Source organism: Temnothorax americanus, unplaced genomic scaffold (assembly GCF_048541705.1).
Source record: "Temnothorax americanus isolate GAGA-0224 unplaced genomic scaffold, ASM4854170v1 Scaffold20, whole genome shotgun sequence".
NCBI lineage: Eukaryota > Metazoa > Arthropoda > Insecta > Hymenoptera > Formicidae > Temnothorax > Temnothorax americanus.
In genome coordinates, this window is record NW_027509339.1 from 337,438 (window position 1) to 357,291 (window position 19,854).

General features: G+C 42.2%; 1 protein-coding gene and 1 long non-coding RNA gene across 12 annotated transcripts in view; one reads left to right on the forward strand and one right to left on the reverse strand.

Annotated features, from left to right (window-relative positions):
• Nucleotides 1–9,676, forward strand: part of LOC143897549 (uncharacterized) — a 141,617-nt gene extending 131,941 nt beyond the window's left edge. For 10 of the 11 annotated variants that reach the window (XM_077406343.1, XM_077406337.1, XM_077406341.1 and 7 more), the window contains 6 exons: nt 65–298; nt 713–942; nt 1,065–1,217; nt 1,411–1,923; nt 2,044–2,418; nt 3,808–9,676. In XM_077406343.1, coding sequence (XP_077262469.1) covers nt 65–298; nt 713–942; nt 1,065–1,217; nt 1,411–1,923; nt 2,044–2,418; nt 3,808–5,178 — 2,876 coding nt within the window. In that variant the 3' untranslated portion in view covers nt 5,179–9,676. The remainder of the gene's footprint in view (nt 1–64; nt 299–712; nt 943–1,064; nt 1,218–1,410; nt 1,924–2,043; nt 2,419–3,807) is intronic. The other variant, XM_077406338.1, reaches the window with a different exon arrangement.
• LOC143897552 (uncharacterized) overlaps nt 1–19,854 on the reverse strand; it is a 75,967-nt gene that overhangs the window by 43,251 nt on the left and 12,862 nt on the right. The window lies entirely within an intron of this gene.

Consider the following 19,854-nt stretch of genomic DNA (forward strand, 5'->3'; position numbering starts at 1 on the left):
ATTTATATCTATGTCAGATGGGATCGTGCATCATGAGTAAATTTGTTTGCAATTATCTCTTGAGATGCAGCGAGTAGAGCGAAGGCAGAGAAGATCCGCCTGGCACTGGAGAAGATGCGCGAGGCGAGCGTACAGAAGCTCTTCATCAAAGCGTTTACGTTGGACGGCAGCGGTAAAAGCCTCCTGGTCGACGAAGGGATGAGCGTCGCGCACGTGTGTAGGTTGCTCGCGGACAAAAACCACGTGCCAATGGATCCAAAGTGGGCCGTGGTCGAGCACTTGCCCGATCTCTTCATGGGTGAGTCTATTATCTTCTATTTGTCGACTGCTAATTGCTAGACTGGTGGCGCAACAATTATTCTCTGCTGGATAATATTTACATGCAACATTAATTTTTAATGCCGACATTCTTATTTTTAATCGATATTTACTAGAGCTTGAAAAGCCTTTCTTATATTTATGTATTATTACTAAAAATAGCATTGAATAGATATATTTTATATATAATATCTATATTATAACTCTTTAAATGACAAGCAGCGCGTTATTACATCCAACACGTAACATCTATAATTTTTTTTTTTTTCATGTTATTGGAACTTTTTCTGAAAAGAATCCATCGCAAGTTTCTCAAGAAACGATTTTATTGCACTATCGACGTTGACTTGCAGAACAGAACACGTAATGAACGAGGTATTATTAAAACTTTTAGAGAGGGTTTACGAGGACCACGAATTGTTGGTGGAGAATCTACTGCTGTGGACCAGGGATTCCAAAAACAAGTTGCTTTTCGTCGAGAGACCGGATAAAACACAGCTATTCCTCACGCCCGAGCGATTCCTTCTCGGTCCCACGGATCGCGGCGGCGGCGAGTACGACGACCACTCGAGAAATATCCTACTGGAGGAGTTCTTCTCGAGCAGCAACGTCGGCGTGCCCGAGGTAAGCGGCGGGACGACATGTTTACGATCTCGTTGCGTCTTGGCAACTGGACTGAGCGATAGTAACGAGTTCGTTGACATACATCCCACTTCTCCTCTGCATCGATTACCATTCGCTTTCAGGTCGAGGGTCCGCTGTACTTGAAATCGGACAGCAAGAAGGGCTGGAAGAGGTATCACTTCATTCTACGAGCTTCTGGTCTTTATTATTGGCCCAAGGAAAAAGCGCGCACCGCTCGAGATCTCATCTGCCTGGCGACTTTCGACGTTAATCAGGTTTGCCATACTTTTATGATATATATTCTTTCTCAATAATTTTTAGCGGTTGTACAAGTTGCATCCTATATCCATTATATCTCGTTCTACCTTAAGATTGTATGATCTCCTTCTTTAATTATTTACTATAAAATTCTTCAGCCATGAATTATGCAAGTTGATTCCATAAAGAATGTCGATACCTGTTAACCAGGTTTATTATGGCGTTGGTTGGCGAAAGAAATACAAGGCGCCCACAGATTTCTGCTTCGCCGTGAAGCATCCACGGCTGCAACAGCCTAAATCCACCAAGTACATCAAGTTCCTCTGCGCGGAAGATAATGCGTCTTTGGAGCGATGGATGGTTGGCATCCGCGTGGCAAAGTACGGCAGGCAGCTGATGGAGAACTATCGGGCGCTCGTAGACGAACTGGCGCAGGAAGATCTGGACTTGTTAGCACACGCCAGATCGTGTTCGGTCAGTTCTATCGCTACCCCGCCAAATCAGACCCAATATAACACGACGAATGACAACGCTAGGCAGTTTGCGGAGAATGTGAGGCACAGCAACGAAACGGTAGTCGCCACGACGAGGCAATATGACGGACAAAGACAGAGTTATAATCCGGAACAACGGCAGAGCTACAACAATGACGGCAGGCTGAGCAGAGCGAGCAGCTCCAGCTCTAGCGGATGCCTGTCTGATGGGGCACCGAGTAGTTGTGAGGTGATTAAATACTTTGATATTGCGCTAAAATAAATTTATTAAAAAATATTATTATATGCGACTGTTACTGTTGCGTCATAATTACAATTATTTAATTCTCGTTTATTAATTGTTTGGCAGGTGGCTTTCGAATGCGGTGAGTTTCCAACCGGCACGATAAAGCGGAAGCCGTCTATGAATCCAAAGTTGCCCCTCACGTCGATTACGAGGCAATTGAAAGAGGTCGGCGAAACCGTTCGAGACGAGCCGGACTCCTGTCCAAGTCCGACGAGCTCGGGATCCGGTACGCTGACTAGGAGGCACAGTCGTCGGCGAAGCGGCACTGATTCCGACGGATCCGGAACGTTGAAGAGACATCATAGATCTGGAAACGCGACGCCCGTTAGTCCAGTACCTCCCGGCACGCCGGTGAGGGAAAGAGCGAGCCCTATGGGATACAGCAGATCGGAAAGTCAAGAGTCGAAGACACCGACGAGTCCGATACAAGCGTGCATGGTAATTTATATTACTAAAGAATTTAAGAAAAATGACTTTATCCGCCAGTGATTAAAATATAAATGTTAGTTTATTGCTCGACTAACTGGCAATAAGAGTACAAAGACTGCACAACGTTTCGGCCCACGGTTAGGGCTCTTTTCAAGTGCGATCTAAAATTTATAAAACAACAATATATGCAATACAAAATATAAAATATAATAAGCAGACTAAAATTAATGATCGTTGTGTTCGAGAGCAATACCTATTCGTCTAACCGACTCGTCATAAAAAATTGACGGACATGCCTGTGATCACGAAAATCTAGCATAATCATATATAGCAGCTGTGAACAGTTATTCATAAAGCAACAATATGTGAAAGGAGTGTGCAAAAATAGAACAGACACTAATAATAGCTATAGTGGTCTAAACAATTCATTTGACGCACGTAATTGTATAGCGATCCCCTTTATAAAAGGATTAAGTGAGGAAAAAGGTTAATTTCGAGGTCCTGTATAAAAGACCTAAAAAACTTAGTGCTGTCATCAAGAGGGGTAAGGATAGACTTACGACGAGCAAAGAGACGAACGTGGTGTATCAGATAGATTGTGAGAATTGTGAGGCTTCTTACATAGGACAGACGAAGAGACATTTGGAAACTAGAATTAAGAAACACTGCAACGATATTAAGAAACATGACAGTAATCTCTCAGTCGTGAGTAAGCATCGTATACATAATGACCACAATTTCAAGTGGTCAGATCCTAAAATTCTACATAAAGAATGTAACATGAAAATGAGAGAGATTGCCGAAATTTTCTTCATAAAAAAGCACAATAATAACACTATTAATCTTAAGAAAGACACAGAGAATTTAAACTCAGTATATGACGGTGTCATTACGTCTGTTTAATGTTTATAATTCCTCCCCTATACCCCCCTGATGCCTCGGCTCCTTCTTTGTCTGTCCACAGTCTCCTTACATACGCACAACATGTCGCAACGGAGATCTTTAACACGCAAATTGAATTTTTACACATTGGACACGTGAGTCTCGCTTGATTTTTGCACACTCCTTTCACATATTGTTTCTTTATGAGTAACTGTTCACAGCTGCTATATATGATTATGCTGGAACATTTTTGTGATCACAGGCACGAATAGGTATTGCTTTCAAACACAACAATCATTAATTTTAGTCCGCTTATTATATTTTATATTTTGTATTGCATATTGTTGTTTTATAAATTTTAGATCGCACTTGAAAAGGCCCTAACCGTGAGCCGAAACGTTGTGCAGTCTTTGTACTTTTATTGCCAGTTAGTCGAGCAATAAACTAACATTTATAAAGAATTTAACATAGCCTAAGATTTATCCGATATGTAACGAACAAGTTCGTATCCTATAGATGGATTCAATTACCTCACTGCCACCGCCACCGTCGCCATCAAGAGTCGCCGAAGAAGTCGAGTCTGACAGCGAGCCACTTCCGCCGCCACCCCCCGAGATGTTCCGCTCGAATCTCTCACTAGACTCTCTGCCGCCGCCGCCGGCACCCGGTGAACTTCCGGTTTGTAATACGCCGGAGCTCACGGGCTCCACGTTGAGTCTCGCGTCTCTACCGCCACCGCCCAGCCCGCTCGTCGGCGAGACCGGAACGATACGTCGCGCCAGACCCAAGCAGTCCACCCCTACGAACTCTGTGACTCCCGAGAACACTCCTACGCACACTCCCAATCCCAGGTCGCAGTCCAATCAAATATATACAAATAGTATCGCGCTGAACAGCAACTCGGTCCAGAATTACAATTCGAATGCATCTCCGAATGTTCATAATGCGAACAACACCGCCAATTCCGTATCTTCACCGCACAGTTCCTATCCAGGATCGACGGCGAGCACGCCGACCTACACTCCGAACTCGCCTAATTTCACATCGCCACCGCCCTTCGTGCCACCGCCGGCTTATGGTACTCAGCCGCCACACACCAATTCCCAGAGTCTGGGCCGGCAAAATTCCAAGGTCGAATCGATATACCAGTCCGGTCATCACAACACGATCCAGACGATCAGGCCAAATCCCAATATGGACACCGTCCGACGTAGCGCTATGAAACAAGGAACCGGTCATTACGCGGCGCCGCCTTATCTGGCCGAATTGAAGGCCGCTTCCAGTCCGCAGCCGCAACGACGAGTGACCATTCAAGAACCACCGACGTCGCCCAAGTCGAAGACCGGAACCGGCAAGAAGATCTCATTTAATCTACCACCTCAACAGGAACCCGGCAGTCCTGCGTTACCGCAACGAAAGCCGACGCCGCCTAGAAGATCCGACAGCACCAGGCTCACGTCGCCGAAGAAGCTGGCGGCGTCCGACCAGGCGCCGCCAGGCGATTTCCTCAAAGACCTCCAGAGGGTAATGAGGAAAAAGTGGCAGGTTGCGCAGAAGTGCAAGCTGGATTCGACGACGACGCCGCACGAGGTGCTCGGTTTTCGGGACCCGCCGCCCGCCGTGGCCGATTATAGGGAAACCAATGTGTCTAACTGGGTGCAGGAACACTACGGTGCGGATAATCTGTATGAGAATGTATACGCGACGGATCCTCACGCGCCGGTCGAGTACGCGTCCAGCCCGGCCCGGCAGACGACGGTGAGATTCGCCGACGAGAATCGCAGCATGAACATTGTCAACGCGATTGCCGGGAAGAGGCGACCGCCACCACCGCCGCCCAAAAGGGCCGAGACCACGCATCTGACCACCACCAGAGCGATGCACTGACAATAGCAGATAATTCAGCCCCATCCCGAGAGGCGATGGTACTGCTGTCTCTGCGGCTGGTGGAAGGAATGAGAACGGAGGTGGATGTCGGTACATCGAGTCCATCGCTGCTGCTAGAGAGAATCGTCAATGGGAGAAGAGAAACGTCTCTTCGGTAAAGAATAGATTGTATGGTTTCGTTGCCGGGCTCTGTGCTGGAGAATCGAATGAAAAATCGAGAGAGAAGAAACCGTTCGGACACGTATACGGAATTTTAAAAGGAAAATATATTCGTCAGTTTCGGTTCTAAACGGCTCTTTCAGTTTTGGAAAGAACTGAATTGACAGAATCTATTTATATGGATGTTAATGAGAAGAAACCGTTCAAATTACCAACAACAAAATTATAAGAAGTTTGAGATTGTCATTACAAATTACAAGTGCAAGAGGATGAATGTCGACGAACCGTCCTTACCGGAAGTTTTTCTTGACCCGCGTAACATAACTGCCGAACTGCTTTAGAGCTGAACACGAACCGAAAGATGAATGATGTAAACGCTCCTTTGAATCTTGAATTCGAGCCCGCGACAGCGGCGACAGAGATTCGATGGCGTCATAGCCGATCAACGCATAAGGAACACTGCCGCACATACGAAGGATGTGATATAAATCATAAGCACTATGCCCACGCGCTTTTGATCTAAGGATCGCGGGGGAAAAAGAGAGGAGACGATGAGAAGCAACGCGACGGAACGCACGATTTTTTTAGGCAGGACGTAGGGACTAACCGATGATTTTATGCAGAATCAAGGAGTTCTGCTTGTGCGTAAATTTTGTAACCGCTAACTGCCTCGTCTGCGATTTTCTCAAATATACTTGGAGAGAGAGAGAGAGAGAGAGAGAGAGAGAGAGAGAGAGAGAGAGAGAGAGAGAGAGAGAGAGAGAGATGTGATAAATAATATAAAATAAAAAATATATATGTGCGAATATATATGATCTGTTGAAGTATTCTCAAGTTTCATTCAATGAAATAATTATCGGTTAAAGAATAATCGTGTCCGAATATAATTTTTAATATATTTGTCCAACACTTAAAAAAAAAAAAAGCTAATTTGGCATTCACTTCGAGAGAATATTGCTTCAAGAGTATCGCGAAAATATTTTACGTGCTTTAATAATAAAAATTGGAATAAAAATGTAATATATTATATATTATATATATATATTTTTTTGTCTCAAGTTTTCGCTTCTTGAATTTTTCGAAATAAAAAGCTTGATGATTCGGACTGTATTCCCAAAGAATATAACGAAGGGAACGCATAATCTATAACGCGTAAACCGCAACGCTCGAAGATACGCCGAGGAAGAAAGTCGCCGCGAAGCGAAATTGATCTCAGCTCGAACTGGAAGCGACCCGACTTTTCGCAGCGCAAGTATTTCAACGGTAAAGAAGACAACTTTATCTTCTATGCGACTAGAGCGTCTTTTTCGATCACATCCTTGTGCATAGGTATATATGTATATAAACTGATGTACGCGCGTTTACATCGTTATATCAACTTGGATACTGTATGTGTAGTTGTATTATACAATCGGAACACGCTTCACGATGTGGACACGATGACGAGATTTACGGTTATCCGTACGTTCATCGGTTGTACCCAATAGAACTACGTGACGATAACTTTACTCGCCCGTCGTCGGAGTGAACTGCGCGTGACGCGAGATCTCGTTTATGCCATTTTCCGTTTCTTTTTCGTTGGATAACGAAGGAAAACTGACGACGTCATTCTGACGGATGACCAGGTGGATCAAAGGAGAAGAATGCCGAAATTCGCGCGAGTCTTCGATGAACCGATTAACTCTGTGGAGGCTAGATAGATAATAACAAATTCTTTGGATAACTCTTTAAATGAAGCTGCTGAGAGGAACACGCATTTAACAAGTGTTAGTTATCCGCTGGACCTGTTGGGTGGGCGATTCAACTAACTCTCTTTATCTTATTTCAAGTATCCGATTCCTAGAATTAGAAAAAAGCGATCTAGGTACGTGCGATTGTCTCACGTCGCCGACCGGAGAGAAAGCGAAATATGCGTCGAGGCCGTCGAGCGATCGCGACGATCGTCGCGCTAGCCAATGACGAGGAACAATATCGTGCGTAGCTTCCCGTTTGTGATCACCAATGGAATCTTCAGCAACGACTAGCCGAGCCTTTTTGAATAAGGTTGCGTAGCTGATGTAGTTTCATATCTCGATTTGTATCACGTTTGCATGACTTACATGTGAAAGTTAACGACTCTTCGGACTTACGGAGCATTCTGTATCGTCGAATTTTTATATACGAAGATCGGTAGCCGCTCGAGAAAGCCCGTTCGTGCGATATTCAACACGTAGAAAGTATTTTGTAAGATCAACAAATTTTGATACAAATATATTTCGCCGTAGTTATATACGCGAATATATGGATAGGGAACTACACACAGGACTCAACGTTACGAGTAGTTCATCGACCAGTTTTTCGAGCCAACGAACCATTTCTAATTTTTAATCCTTCGATATTTCCGAGAAGATCATATCCACGATAATCTGTAATAAACAATTTTTCTAAAGTTCATGCTGCGTATGTGTGCGGGATACTAATGTAAGTGACTTATCGACCCGTTTTTTTCAACCGCGAGAGGTTTTCAAATTTTCTAAAAAATGCCGTGTGTGTATGTGCGTGAGGATTTTCCAGTTTTATAAACTATAAAGGGTTGCGTTTTTTAACGTGCAACCATACAATTTTTTACGGTTTTTCACGCCGTGCCTGTGCGCGAAAATTTTCCCAATTTTCAAGGAGATCCGCACGATCTCGCACCGGACGTGCTCCCTCGAGCGAGCGCCGAAAACGAGCACGAATCTGCGTACTGTAACACAATCGAATTACTTAATAATAATAGCTAAAGACTAACTTAAAGTGGAACCGTCGATATCGATTTAACTATATCCCCGCCTTACGCGCGGTTTAATCAAACTGAACCAATAATATAAATGCATTTTTGAGACTAATATATCGACTTTACAGAGACTAAGTAATGATCTTTTTCATACGAACGTCTAAAATATATTTCCCGCGAGTGCGAGTATCGGTGCCTCTTGGAATCAGCGCTTGGAATGCGATTTGCGAAATCTTATTCTTCAAGCAATTTGTCGAAGACATTTCGACAGTCAGTACATTTTATATTAATTTTATATGAATTAAGATTTCATATTTCGGTTTCATTTTGTGTTTTTAGACTTAATTGTATTTCCATCGTGATTTGAGATGGATTTACTAGCGTTCTAATAATTTTATTTTTTTATTTTGATGGATTTTTTTTTTTTTTACGTTGCCGTGAATTCGCTGCGCGGTCACGTCGCCGACTTATTCCAAGTAAATTGAAAGAGGGACTGGTACGGGACTTGTTCGGAGTGCTGGCGCGTGCCGAGATAAAAAAACTTCTTTTGTATCCGTACTCCTTAAGGAACTTTCGCCGAGCTGAACACTCCAGGCAATCTGTGTAGGTAGCTTTAGTATTCGATGTACGCGTGCTGGCCATCGCTTAATTTTCGGGATGGATGAATTAATCGATCGTCCATTTCCAGTGAACAATAATTTGATTGAAGCTTTCGCGTTGAGATTAGTGCAATTGGCAATAGGAATCTGTAGGGAACGAAGAAAGCGAGAAAGCATAACAATGATTTATTGGTTACTAACAGAAATTATAACATTTTGATTATGGTATACGGGGTCGGCTTAGAAGATTAATCAACGATGTCGAAATCTGCCAAGTTAAGAACAAGCGGAACAAAGAAGTCGTTCATTGCGAAACGCGTTTTTCTTCATTACAACAATTTTCACGAGTAGCGAACGAGAAAAATATATGTTTCTTTTTCGCATCGAAGAATATTTGTAGAAGATAGGAGGGAGCTTTTTGTGTCGGCCCTATTTCGATTGCATACTCTAAGTTGTTGGTATAATTCTGTAAATATTGTGGTACACCACGAGGGAAAATTATTGTCGGTGATGTTCGCACTGCCGAACAATGATACAAACGTGTTTTACATACATTGTTGCGTAGGAGAAGTGAAGTGAGTGAGACAAGTGTGAGCCTTCGAAGGTTTTGGAAGGGAAACGAATCTTGTGCGAAAGACGAAGTTTCGCTGCGTTTCGTTTGGTTCAATCAATTGTTTCGCCTCGAAGAAATCGCTTCGGTCAGTTATCTCGAAGATGAGAGACCTCGAACGCTGCGTTCTCATCGCTATCAGATCGATTCGATGTAGCTTAACAGTTAGACTCTAGGTCGTATTGCAGGTTGTTTTGGATACGCTCTGTGCAGGTGTGTTTAAAAAAATTGTGACAATACTGACATTATTTCGTGACCCGACGCCAGTTGTTTAGGTATAACGCGTACCGAGCGAACAAAGAAATGCGCAGCAGTTGAAATATTATAGGTATTATATTCATGTTTTTATGTAAATAAATTTTTGGTATATTTCAATGGTCGACGACCACTTTTTCTCTCCCTTGTGCCGTATTTGATATTTATTATACAGAAGTTTATATTATAGAAATTTTATTTATTATTGATAGACCACATTTTTATTCTTAAAAGTAACTTACAATTACTTATAATTTTTGTAATATTCTGTAAGTTTCCAATTACCGACAGTGCGAACAAAGATTTCGTAGAAACTTTTTCATAAAAGTTGCAACGTTTCGTCACACAATAATTTCATAATATTACATATGAGAAAGAAAAATTGTACCTATTGATTATTTTATATTTTTCATATAATTCAAAATATTTTCCAATTTTATTAACCATCGGTAATACTAACCGTTGGTCATGAGAAGTAAAAAAAGAAGCTTTTTATTTTCAATTTTAAATATAACAATGATAAAAAATATTACGAAAAATATTTATTTTGTAAAAATTGCACGTTGCAATACTTAATGGCTTTTGTCAATTCTAATTTGACTATATTTTTAAAATCACATCTGAAGTTCCTTATTACGTTACAAGATAACGCGCACGATTGCCGAGAAATAATTTTGCTTTTTTAGTTTAAAAGATTTTCTATTATACGTATTTTATATAGGATTATTATTTTTTACATATCTTGTCTTTTTCGTCTTTTGTGCGAACTCTTTTAGCATGATTCTCTTTTTCTCTCTTTCCTCCCTTCTCTCCTTTAAAATTTCAAACCGAATGCTTACCCTTCTGCCAGCGAGCATATAAGTGGCAAAAAGATGCGCGCTTCCGGTCATAAAAGCGCCTTAATAAAAAGCCCTCGTTTTTAATATTCTCAAGCGGTGTGTGAGGGACGCGCTCGTAGATACACATAAACTTGCGCGGTATTGAATTTTCCAGCTTTTCTCGCCGCGTAAGCCAAGGTTCACCGTAAAGCTGTGGCTGCCGGCACGAATATTCGCTTCGATATTTTCTCTCTTCCTCTCTCTCTCTCTCTCTCTCTCTCTCTCTCTCTCTCTCTCTCTCTCTCTCTCTCTCTCTCTCTCTCTCTCTTTTCTCTTTTTTATTCCAATACATTAACGATAGCCCTCGCGTCACCGAGCATGATTCATAATTCATCTGTCGCGTTCTTTGTTGGCGATTCTTTGTCGCGACCGGCCTGCAATTAAGTTGGCCCGATAAAAATTCGTGATAAGGGCCACCTTGTTGAATCACTTGACGTCGCTTCGTAGAAAAATCGATTAGCAAACGGAATATTTCGCTCGTATAAATGAGATACTCATTGCTATACATATGTAAAGCGGATAAAGTCGTCTCTAAAAAAAGGATGAGATCACTGAGTGCTCAATACACGAGATTGAAGCTACATTGCGTTTCGGTTTTTGTTTCGATTTACAGTCCATTACTTTCAGTCTTGTATATCTTTATTCTTTCTACACTTTGAATAAAACAATTATATATTTACTTTTTTAAGAAAGAAAGAACAAAAGAAAAACGACTGGGTGACTAAATATAAAAGATCTATAATATAAATTCGTCTCGTGCGTACTCTAATTGAATTCAACTTCTTGTAGGACCTTTTTAAAAAAATGAGTCGCGACAACAAGAAAACTGGTAAGTCACGTTTGATGTTTCCTTCAACAGTCTGGCCTTCTTCTCGCAACGCGTATTATCATTGGGTCAGTTTCCGATAAAAATGATTCAATGTCGTGATTCAAAATGGAAGACGAGGAACATCTGCATGCGTACGCTAAACTATTTCATAAGTTACATTGCAGAAGTAATTAGGTACCCTCGCTAAATCGTGATGGCTATATCAATCATCTTCCGGATTAGCGATATAATTAACATGCGTCTTATCTCGCTTACGAATGTGTCACGTGTCAAACATGACGTCGAGTTTGATATTCAAGTCTCCAGATATTTCTCAACTCAAGAATGTGCGAGAGTGTATTATCGATGAAGCATCGCCTGTCAAACCGAGGGACTCGACGAACAATATTGTAAGTAATAATCGATGGACAATTATTCGCAGCATGTGAAACGGCTTTTTCGTGAAATTACGGCGATCGCACGTACATATTACATTTGCTGAATTGCTGCGTTTTACTTCATAACATAAGGAAGATTGACGTAAATATATGAAATTGCCGGGAGCGAGGAAGGAAAGGGGGTTACAGTTTTATGGGATTCTTTTTACGACTTACGGGGGGCAGTCCTGCGTTCTACTTTGCGTTTACGTCATATGCGCGACCCTCGAGCGTTTACGCGCGACGCGCTGTTGCGAGCAAGGGGGATCGAGGGGGCTCGAGGTGGAGGATGTTATACGTTTCTCGGTCGGTATCGAGTGTGCTCCCTCCGAAATTCCCGGTCTTCCTTGCTTTCCAAATTCTGTAAAAGTGTCCCACGTGCGCGCATAAAATGTCCCTCCTTTCCTCCTTCTCCTCGTTGCGTCACTGCGTCCGGCGTTTTCGAGAGCTGTAACTTCGGCGCAATCCCCGCGACGCACACAGCGCGACGAAATTGCGTTAATAAAATATTATTATAGTCTATCAAATCCGCCGATGCGAATTCCGATATTAATAAAAGTATTACGGCGCAATTAATTTTAAGGGCAGTAATCTAGGAGCCGAAACGAGCTTTGAACGAGTAAACCGCAAACTTAACAAACTCGAGGAAATGAAATTTCAAACTTTATTGCGTATAAAGATAAAGAAAGATGCGATATAATAACGATAGTATAAAAGAACTTTTTTTCGTAAATCACTATAAATGAACGGTGAATACGATACGCGATGCTCCCAATGCTTCTCGATGAATTCACAGAGATAATATAATCCTCGAGAAAGGTCAGAGTGCGCCGAAAGGCGTTGACGGCGACGTCGTTCCCGTCGTCTTCGACCTCGGCGTATCCGCGAACTACAAGAGTGGACGGGAGAACGAGGAGGACGGAGGAGCGCAGCGCGGAATGAAGCGTTTGAGCGGCCCGCTTTCCAGGAACGCGGGCGTAAATCATGATTTTATTACAGATAATTTTACGAGGAGTAGAGCTCGCCGACACCGCTGTTGCCGCCGCCGTCGCCGCTGCCGCCGTCGATGACGACGACGACGACGACGACGTCGCCGAGTTAGCTACTTTAAACTGGTAATCGCGCCACTTGCTCAAGAACGTGCCAAACTCGTCGCGCCGCGAAAGATCGTTAGCGAAACAGCGGACCGAGGTGATCTCGGCAAATATTCCAAGCGGAAAAAGAAGAGGAAAACGATTTCTTGTTTCTTATATTAAAAAAAATCGGGAACGAAAGGTGCAGTAATTTGGTCATATTTCTACTTCTTTAGAATATTTGAGGTGCATGCTTTGAAGAAAAAAGTTAGGCGCATTTCTTGAAAGCCTATTTCCGAATACTCGGAATGTACAACATATTGACATAAAAATTGAGAGCTGGTATAGCTAGGAATTTGTAAGTGTCTTTTAAAATAACAAGTAAAACCGAGTAAAAAAAAACAAATGTTTACGCAGGTATTTATGGATTGTAATTTTTGAAGAATTCCGTTTTGCGTTTTGAAGGATTAGGTATAATCTTGATGCTAATCTTGAAGAAGTGCCTTGTGCATCATGAACTGTCATAAGAAATTTGACGTTTTTTTCTTCAATAATCCTATAATTCTTTCAAAAGCAAATATTTAGTACAGGATATAAGGATTAACATTCCCTTGATTAATGTTCACTCCAACATATCTTTTTCTGCACAGCTTGATTCGTCAAAACACTTCTCCAATTACTCAGGACTCAATTGTCATAGTTGTATAAATCATGGCTTTAAAAGAGCCCTCGGGGTCTAAATTAATAAAAACAAAATAACGAAATTAGGGAAGACCTGAGGAGGAGCTCCGTGATCATTTTTCCGCCGGATTTTATCGACTTCGCGAACGAGTCCGTATATATCCGGCAAGCGGGAGTCAATTAAATTTGATTATCCGAAAGTTCGGTGAGAGCCGAATCAGCATAAATTCGTGGCACCCCCGACTCCCGACGTCGCGATCGCACATCTTCGTCCATGTGGAGTTTCGACTTGCCACTTCTCGTTTCCGTCCTCTTTCTCTTCCTTCTTTCTCTGCCGGCGCCTCCTTCATCCTTATACGGCGGAAGTGCCACCGGCTTTACGATCGCCGATACGAGAGACGTTTTACCGGAATTAAGATTCCGGGGTGGAAAGGAGAAAAGGGGGGAAGACGCTCGCGCCCCGAGCTTGTCTGACACTTTAAGCGTCTCGTAAGTCCGCGGGAGAACGCGTAAATTATTCGGGCGCGACGCACGTCGCTTCTTATAAACGTTTCCATTTACATATAGGCCGATTTTACAGCGGGCATGTAAACGTTTTGCATTATTCCGTCATAAAACTTGCGGATACATATATATTCAGTCGCATTTCGCGAGAAAAATGTGAAAGCGCAGGGTAGTTGTTGCGTTCTTTATACATATAATATGTGAACATTTCAATAAGCGGCATACAAATGTCAAGTATTAATGACGGACGGGTTTCAGAGTCCCTTCGTCAATGAATCTTTACGGATTAAGATAAGTTATTTTAACGACAGACAAACTATTCATCGTCTGGAGATCAAATCCAATCTTTCGGATATAATTCGGATGTAAAAAAAAAAATCAAAAATTCTTTCGGCAATGGCGCCAATGTTAAATACCACGAATTGTTGCCATCTTTTTTCATCTCATCGCGTGCATGTGAAACGACCGTGATTTCTGATCTAGGTTCCTCCATCAAGGACCTCGGCGACCGCAGGAATGTCGGTCAGTGTGCATGCCCCCTGGCGGACCGCTGGTGGTCCCCGACTATCGCTCTCGGGGCCCGTACTTCGCGACCTTGAAAACGACACCGCTCGTTGCGGTAACTTCCTCTTTACCGCCTACGATATCGTGTGAATGTAAATTTCACGGTGGATGCCATTCCGGTGCGTAATACAGCACTTCGAATTTAACACGTGTTTATTCGAGAACCTGTTTGCAGCCCGGCGTTATTATTTTGTTTACCGTGGAAATAATAATCATTAATTCACCAATCTTTGTTGAAAACAACATTAATTATTCATCAAGTGTTTGCGTTTGTAAAATTAACAATAAACATTTCCGAGTGGATTAATCGAAATTAACGGAGAATTAACTAAGTGGTTGTGTGTTCAATAATAAATTTATTAGTTATTATAAAATCATTACGGTTAAATTAACTTATCAATAGTTATCGGTTGTTTAGCATACGCTTGCTTTATCGATCTTTTCCTCTTTGCATATTTCAATTAAAGATCCGCGAAGAAATGAAGAAAAATCATAGTGCGTCATACATCACGCGTGACGGTAAGATCCAGCACTGAGGCGAGAAGACGGTCTTTGAGAGAGCGGAATCTCTTAAAGAGGATGTATGGGATTAAGATAATAGTCTCGAGAGGGAAGGAACTCGGAAGGTGGTGGAGGCGGAGAAGCAAAAACGAGCGATATGATGTGGGTCAAAGTCTTCGGGACTGGGTCGCCATCGTTGGGTTCCTTCGTGGGTCGGGAGTCCCTTGCAAGCTTCTTCGGGATCGACCACGGCTCGCCGCCGCCCGCCCAGGAGAGGTTTCAATTCCCACGACGACTTCGGACTTCCGATACTCCTCCCGAATGCCGCGGCCGGAAGTTTCGAGGATGTACTCGTCGTAATTCGATTAATGGGATAGCAAGTTCTCTCTTATCGCCGTACGAAAAAGCGAATGCCACTGCACTCTCTCAGCGATTAGAGACAAGCGGATACGTCGGGACAAGATTACTGTATCAGGATAAGATTCCTGTATTCATGCTTAAAGTCTTTGTTGTTCAAAAAAATTCCATTGATCAGAAAGATGATTCATAATGTTCTGTATATAGTAATTTGTCAAAAATGTCATAAAGCTCGAATGTACCGAGCTACAATTAATCTTATGCAATAAGTAGAAATAAAATTATAATATATACATATTATTATCGATAAACATATTAAAAGTTTAGTATCATTTATCTTGCAAAGTCTAGAGTCGCGAAAATGATTTCGTTGTATTCTCTCCAGGAAGAGGGAAGAAGGAAATGAAATCTCGTAGTTCTGAGACAGATTCATTACAGGGTGATATCGCGGAGCAGAGGGTGGGTAGAAACGACAAGGGAGGTTTTGGGCGATGACCGATGGTTCGTGGGGTAGGTTGTCGCCTTTTCTTCATTTTTCTCCCTCGCCGCGTGCCATCCCTAACAGGCGTCTCTGTTACGTCTTTAATAAGATAAAGCCGCAAGTCAACTATAGCCCGTCTCAACCTAAGGGGAAGCAATCTTTTAACCCACGTTCGAAATCGCAAAGGATAGAAAATGTCACGCGACCGACAGGAGTGCGTTGTCGGTCAGTTATCTTTTATCCCGACAAGTACGCGCGATTATTCGACAAAGAATTTCTGGGGGCAATTTCCAAATTATCAACGTTAATTAACAATAACGAACGCCGCGATTATTTCGATTACTTTATCACTTCGACGAAACCTGCGCGCGATACACAGTTGAGCAAGCAGGGTAAACTTGGTCTATTCGCGCGAGAGCGGAATCCTCAGCTTGCAATTATCAGCGCGGAAAATGGAAATGGCGGCCCGGTCCTGTTCCGGCGCCCACGAAATTTCACTTTCCACCCTTTCCATTCTCGGCCAGCGCCGGCCACCACACCGCATTCTATCCTATCTGCCAGCGCTATAAATTAATACTAATCTCGGAGCGAGCTCATGCAGGCTTCCTAGGCCGCGAAGGGCGGGTTGGATTTATTGGGATTCGAGTAACTCGCTGCGACGTTATCGTCGCTCGCTCCACTGGTGCACCGACCATAAACGCCGTCGCTAATCGTGCTTCCGAGTTGTAGAGTCACGTTCAAGGTCGTGCTAAAAGCATTCTACAGCCCGGCAAATCTTATGTCGATGTAGAAGCTGATGTTGCAATTTTCAAGCAGATAATTTGAATAATTCTTCAGAGGAATTAAGAAATGTTAAGAAGAGTATTTGTTCATATACCTATATAGTAAAATCATATAAAATCTTATTATTAACTGCACAGAAATTCTAGAATTATAAAAGATAATGAAGAAAACAGGGATTAATTTGTAAAGGTACTTCAAAATTTATTCTTCAGTATTAAAAATTCTGTAGCTCGCGACTTACAAAGTTACCAACATTTTAAAAATTATTTATGCTTTTGGCAATCCATTTTCATAAGACCTCCGAGCTTGTCCTGCAAGGATTAAGACGGGAAGATGAGCACCACTGCAGCGTGTCTAATGTAAGAGGAGGCGGCCGGAGGTGGAGGAGGTGAGAGTGAACGTGCGTAGCCGAGGGGGCCAGCTCGGGCAAGCCGGACTTCGAGATCCTCCACCCTCCTTCGTGCCGCCCCCTCGGCCCTCCTCGTGTCTATAACCTCACCACCATTCCTCACACCCAACCCCTCTGTCTTCCCGCACTTTCTCTTCCTCCCTCGGTCTCGGCGACCTCCAGGAACAGGCAGGGGTGGCTTCGCGACGAGGCTAGAGGAGACGAAGGAGGTAGTCGGGGTTCGCCGAGGAGGAGGGCGGAAGAAGGGGGGGGCCGCGGGGGTTAGGTCTGAGCCTAGATCAATACTCGCATCTCCTGCCGGCTGGACCAGGCCGGACATCGCGTTCCGAAGCTCACCTTCTCGCCGATATCAAGCCACCCTACCCTACCGAGCCATTCTACACCCTGCACCCCCGCGGCTGGTCCATCCTTCTTCCTTCCTTTCGTCCCGCCGCGGCCTCTTGGCTAGTCCTCTCGGCAAACCCTCGCGATTTGCATCCGTCGAGAGGAGCAGAGGCTTTCGCAGGAAAGAAAATTTTTTGTTCCGCTGTGAAGGCATTCTTACGTTTTGCGATTGATCCAATGTTGTTTTAGCAAAGTGCGAAATAGTATTGATAAATAATGAATAAAAAAACAAAAACATTTGTAAAGAAAAAAATCTGTATTTATTGATTCTATGTATATATGGGGGATATTTTTATAAGATTCCGAGATTTTAACTATATGTATATTCTAATCTAAAAATATAAAGACAATTATTATATCAACGTCAATCGTAAAATGCTTTTTTAGATTAATGTCATATGCCAATCACTATTTTCACTTTAAATGTCATCCGTTTTTTTTTTAAGATAAGATTTGACAATCTTTTCCTAATTTTTCACGTAATGTAGTTTACAAAATCTTAACATTATTGAATCTTAACATTATTAATTATTACAAATGTGCTGTTATTATAGTAAAATGTATCATGAAATTTCCTTTATTTGTGTTGAACGTTTTAAGACACTTTTTAAGACGTATATATACGACAATTTCCATATCGTTCGAAAATTGCGGAATGTATAGGATTAAATTAAGTACCCTCCCTGTATCTTTGGAAGTACTAAAGCCGGTCACTTTGCAGTTTCCTGGACCACGGAGAACCACTGCACGTCGGTCAATTTCCCCTTAGTTTCGCCTCGCACAGGAAGGATGGCCGCTCGCTCGCCTCCTCGAATACGCTGCTCTACGTGTTCGCAAACGAATACAAAAGAGGGAGAGCGGACGATAGGACCGAGCAAGAAACGCGAAAGAGAGAAACAGAGAGAGGGAAAGAGAGAGAGAGAAAAAGACTCGCGTTCGTGCACCCCCTGCGTGTTTACGTACACACATACACACGCCTGCGACACACGCGTGTGTGTACTGCGAGAACGTGCCTCGAGAAAATTCGACCGGTCGGTCGGTCGGTCCATTTGCATGCTCGTCTTTTCCCGATCCCTCTCGGATATTCCCTCCTTTTGGATTCCGCCTACGATGTGGTCGTCCAATAACCAAAAAATTTCTCACTATCCCCTACCCTTAGCTTCGTTTCGCGGCGGAGAGCTTATTCGAGGTCCCGATATTCACTCCGCGTAGTTCTGTGCTCGAATATTATTCACACCCGATAACATCGGATTCTCTCGTTGGACTTTCTCCGCCAAAGCTCAATCCCTTCCACTTCAATTAAGCTTAATTGTAGATCGTTAATTCTTTGGAAGGTTGATGTCTTATATATTCTGAAAACGTCTTTATGAAGTCGTTCCTTTCAAAGAGCTACATCGCGCTTTTTGAACCTGAAAAGATTTAATTCTGAAAATAGCTTCTTGAATAACTTTTCGCATAAAGTTGGCGAACTAAAATATCAAAAAGGTGATATATAAATGAAAATTTTTCTAGATTTTTTATTCTAAATCTTTATTCAGAAGAGATTAACCTTGAATTTACTCTGAAGTTTGATTACACATTTAAATAAGATATTTTAAATATAATTATTATATATATATTAACTTTTTAGTAATATGTTATTTTGCATATTTATCATTTATGGAAGATGTTTCAATAGGAGTAAATGCAATGCAAATTGCAATTGCTTTTGTTTATTGTGGTCATGCTAAGATGAGCAAGAAATATATGTACGAGTATATATACTTATAAAAAATAAGAACATCTAAATAAGAATCCGGTCGCTGATACACTTGTTTGTTCCGTACATAGTAAAAAGTGTGAAAATCGACTGTCAGTAGAGAAAAACTAAAGGTTGATTGCTATTCCCTGAATATTTGCGTGTCTGGCGTGAGCAGCATAATTACGTGCAACGCGCCGTTGCTGCAGCACTTGTGCAATTTATGCGACGTGCAATTGCACGTTCCGAGTCACATTTGAAAATTAAAAGAGTCTCTGTAATTTATCCTGACAAGCCAATAGCAGAGAAGTCGCGCATTCCTCGTTGAATCTGGTTGTAGAACTTGAGCGTATAAATACAAATAACCAGTTTGAAAAATATTAATCAAATTATTTTGTAAAATAGAAATAGTAACTATTCCATTTTTTTAGCAACAAATAAACTATATAATTAAGTAATACATATATATAATATGTAATGTTCTCCAATATTACAACGTAAATTTCGCAAATAATTGCATGACGCGGCATAGTTTCTATTATTATTATTATCATCATCGTTATGATTTTTAGACATTAAATTTACTTATTTGAGTAATAAAATTGGTTTTGCGGGAGAGTAACTTTCTCGGCAATACCGGGGGATTGACCACCACTGTTCACTTTCTCCGGGCGAGAGAACCCTTTGGCGTCTCATCCCC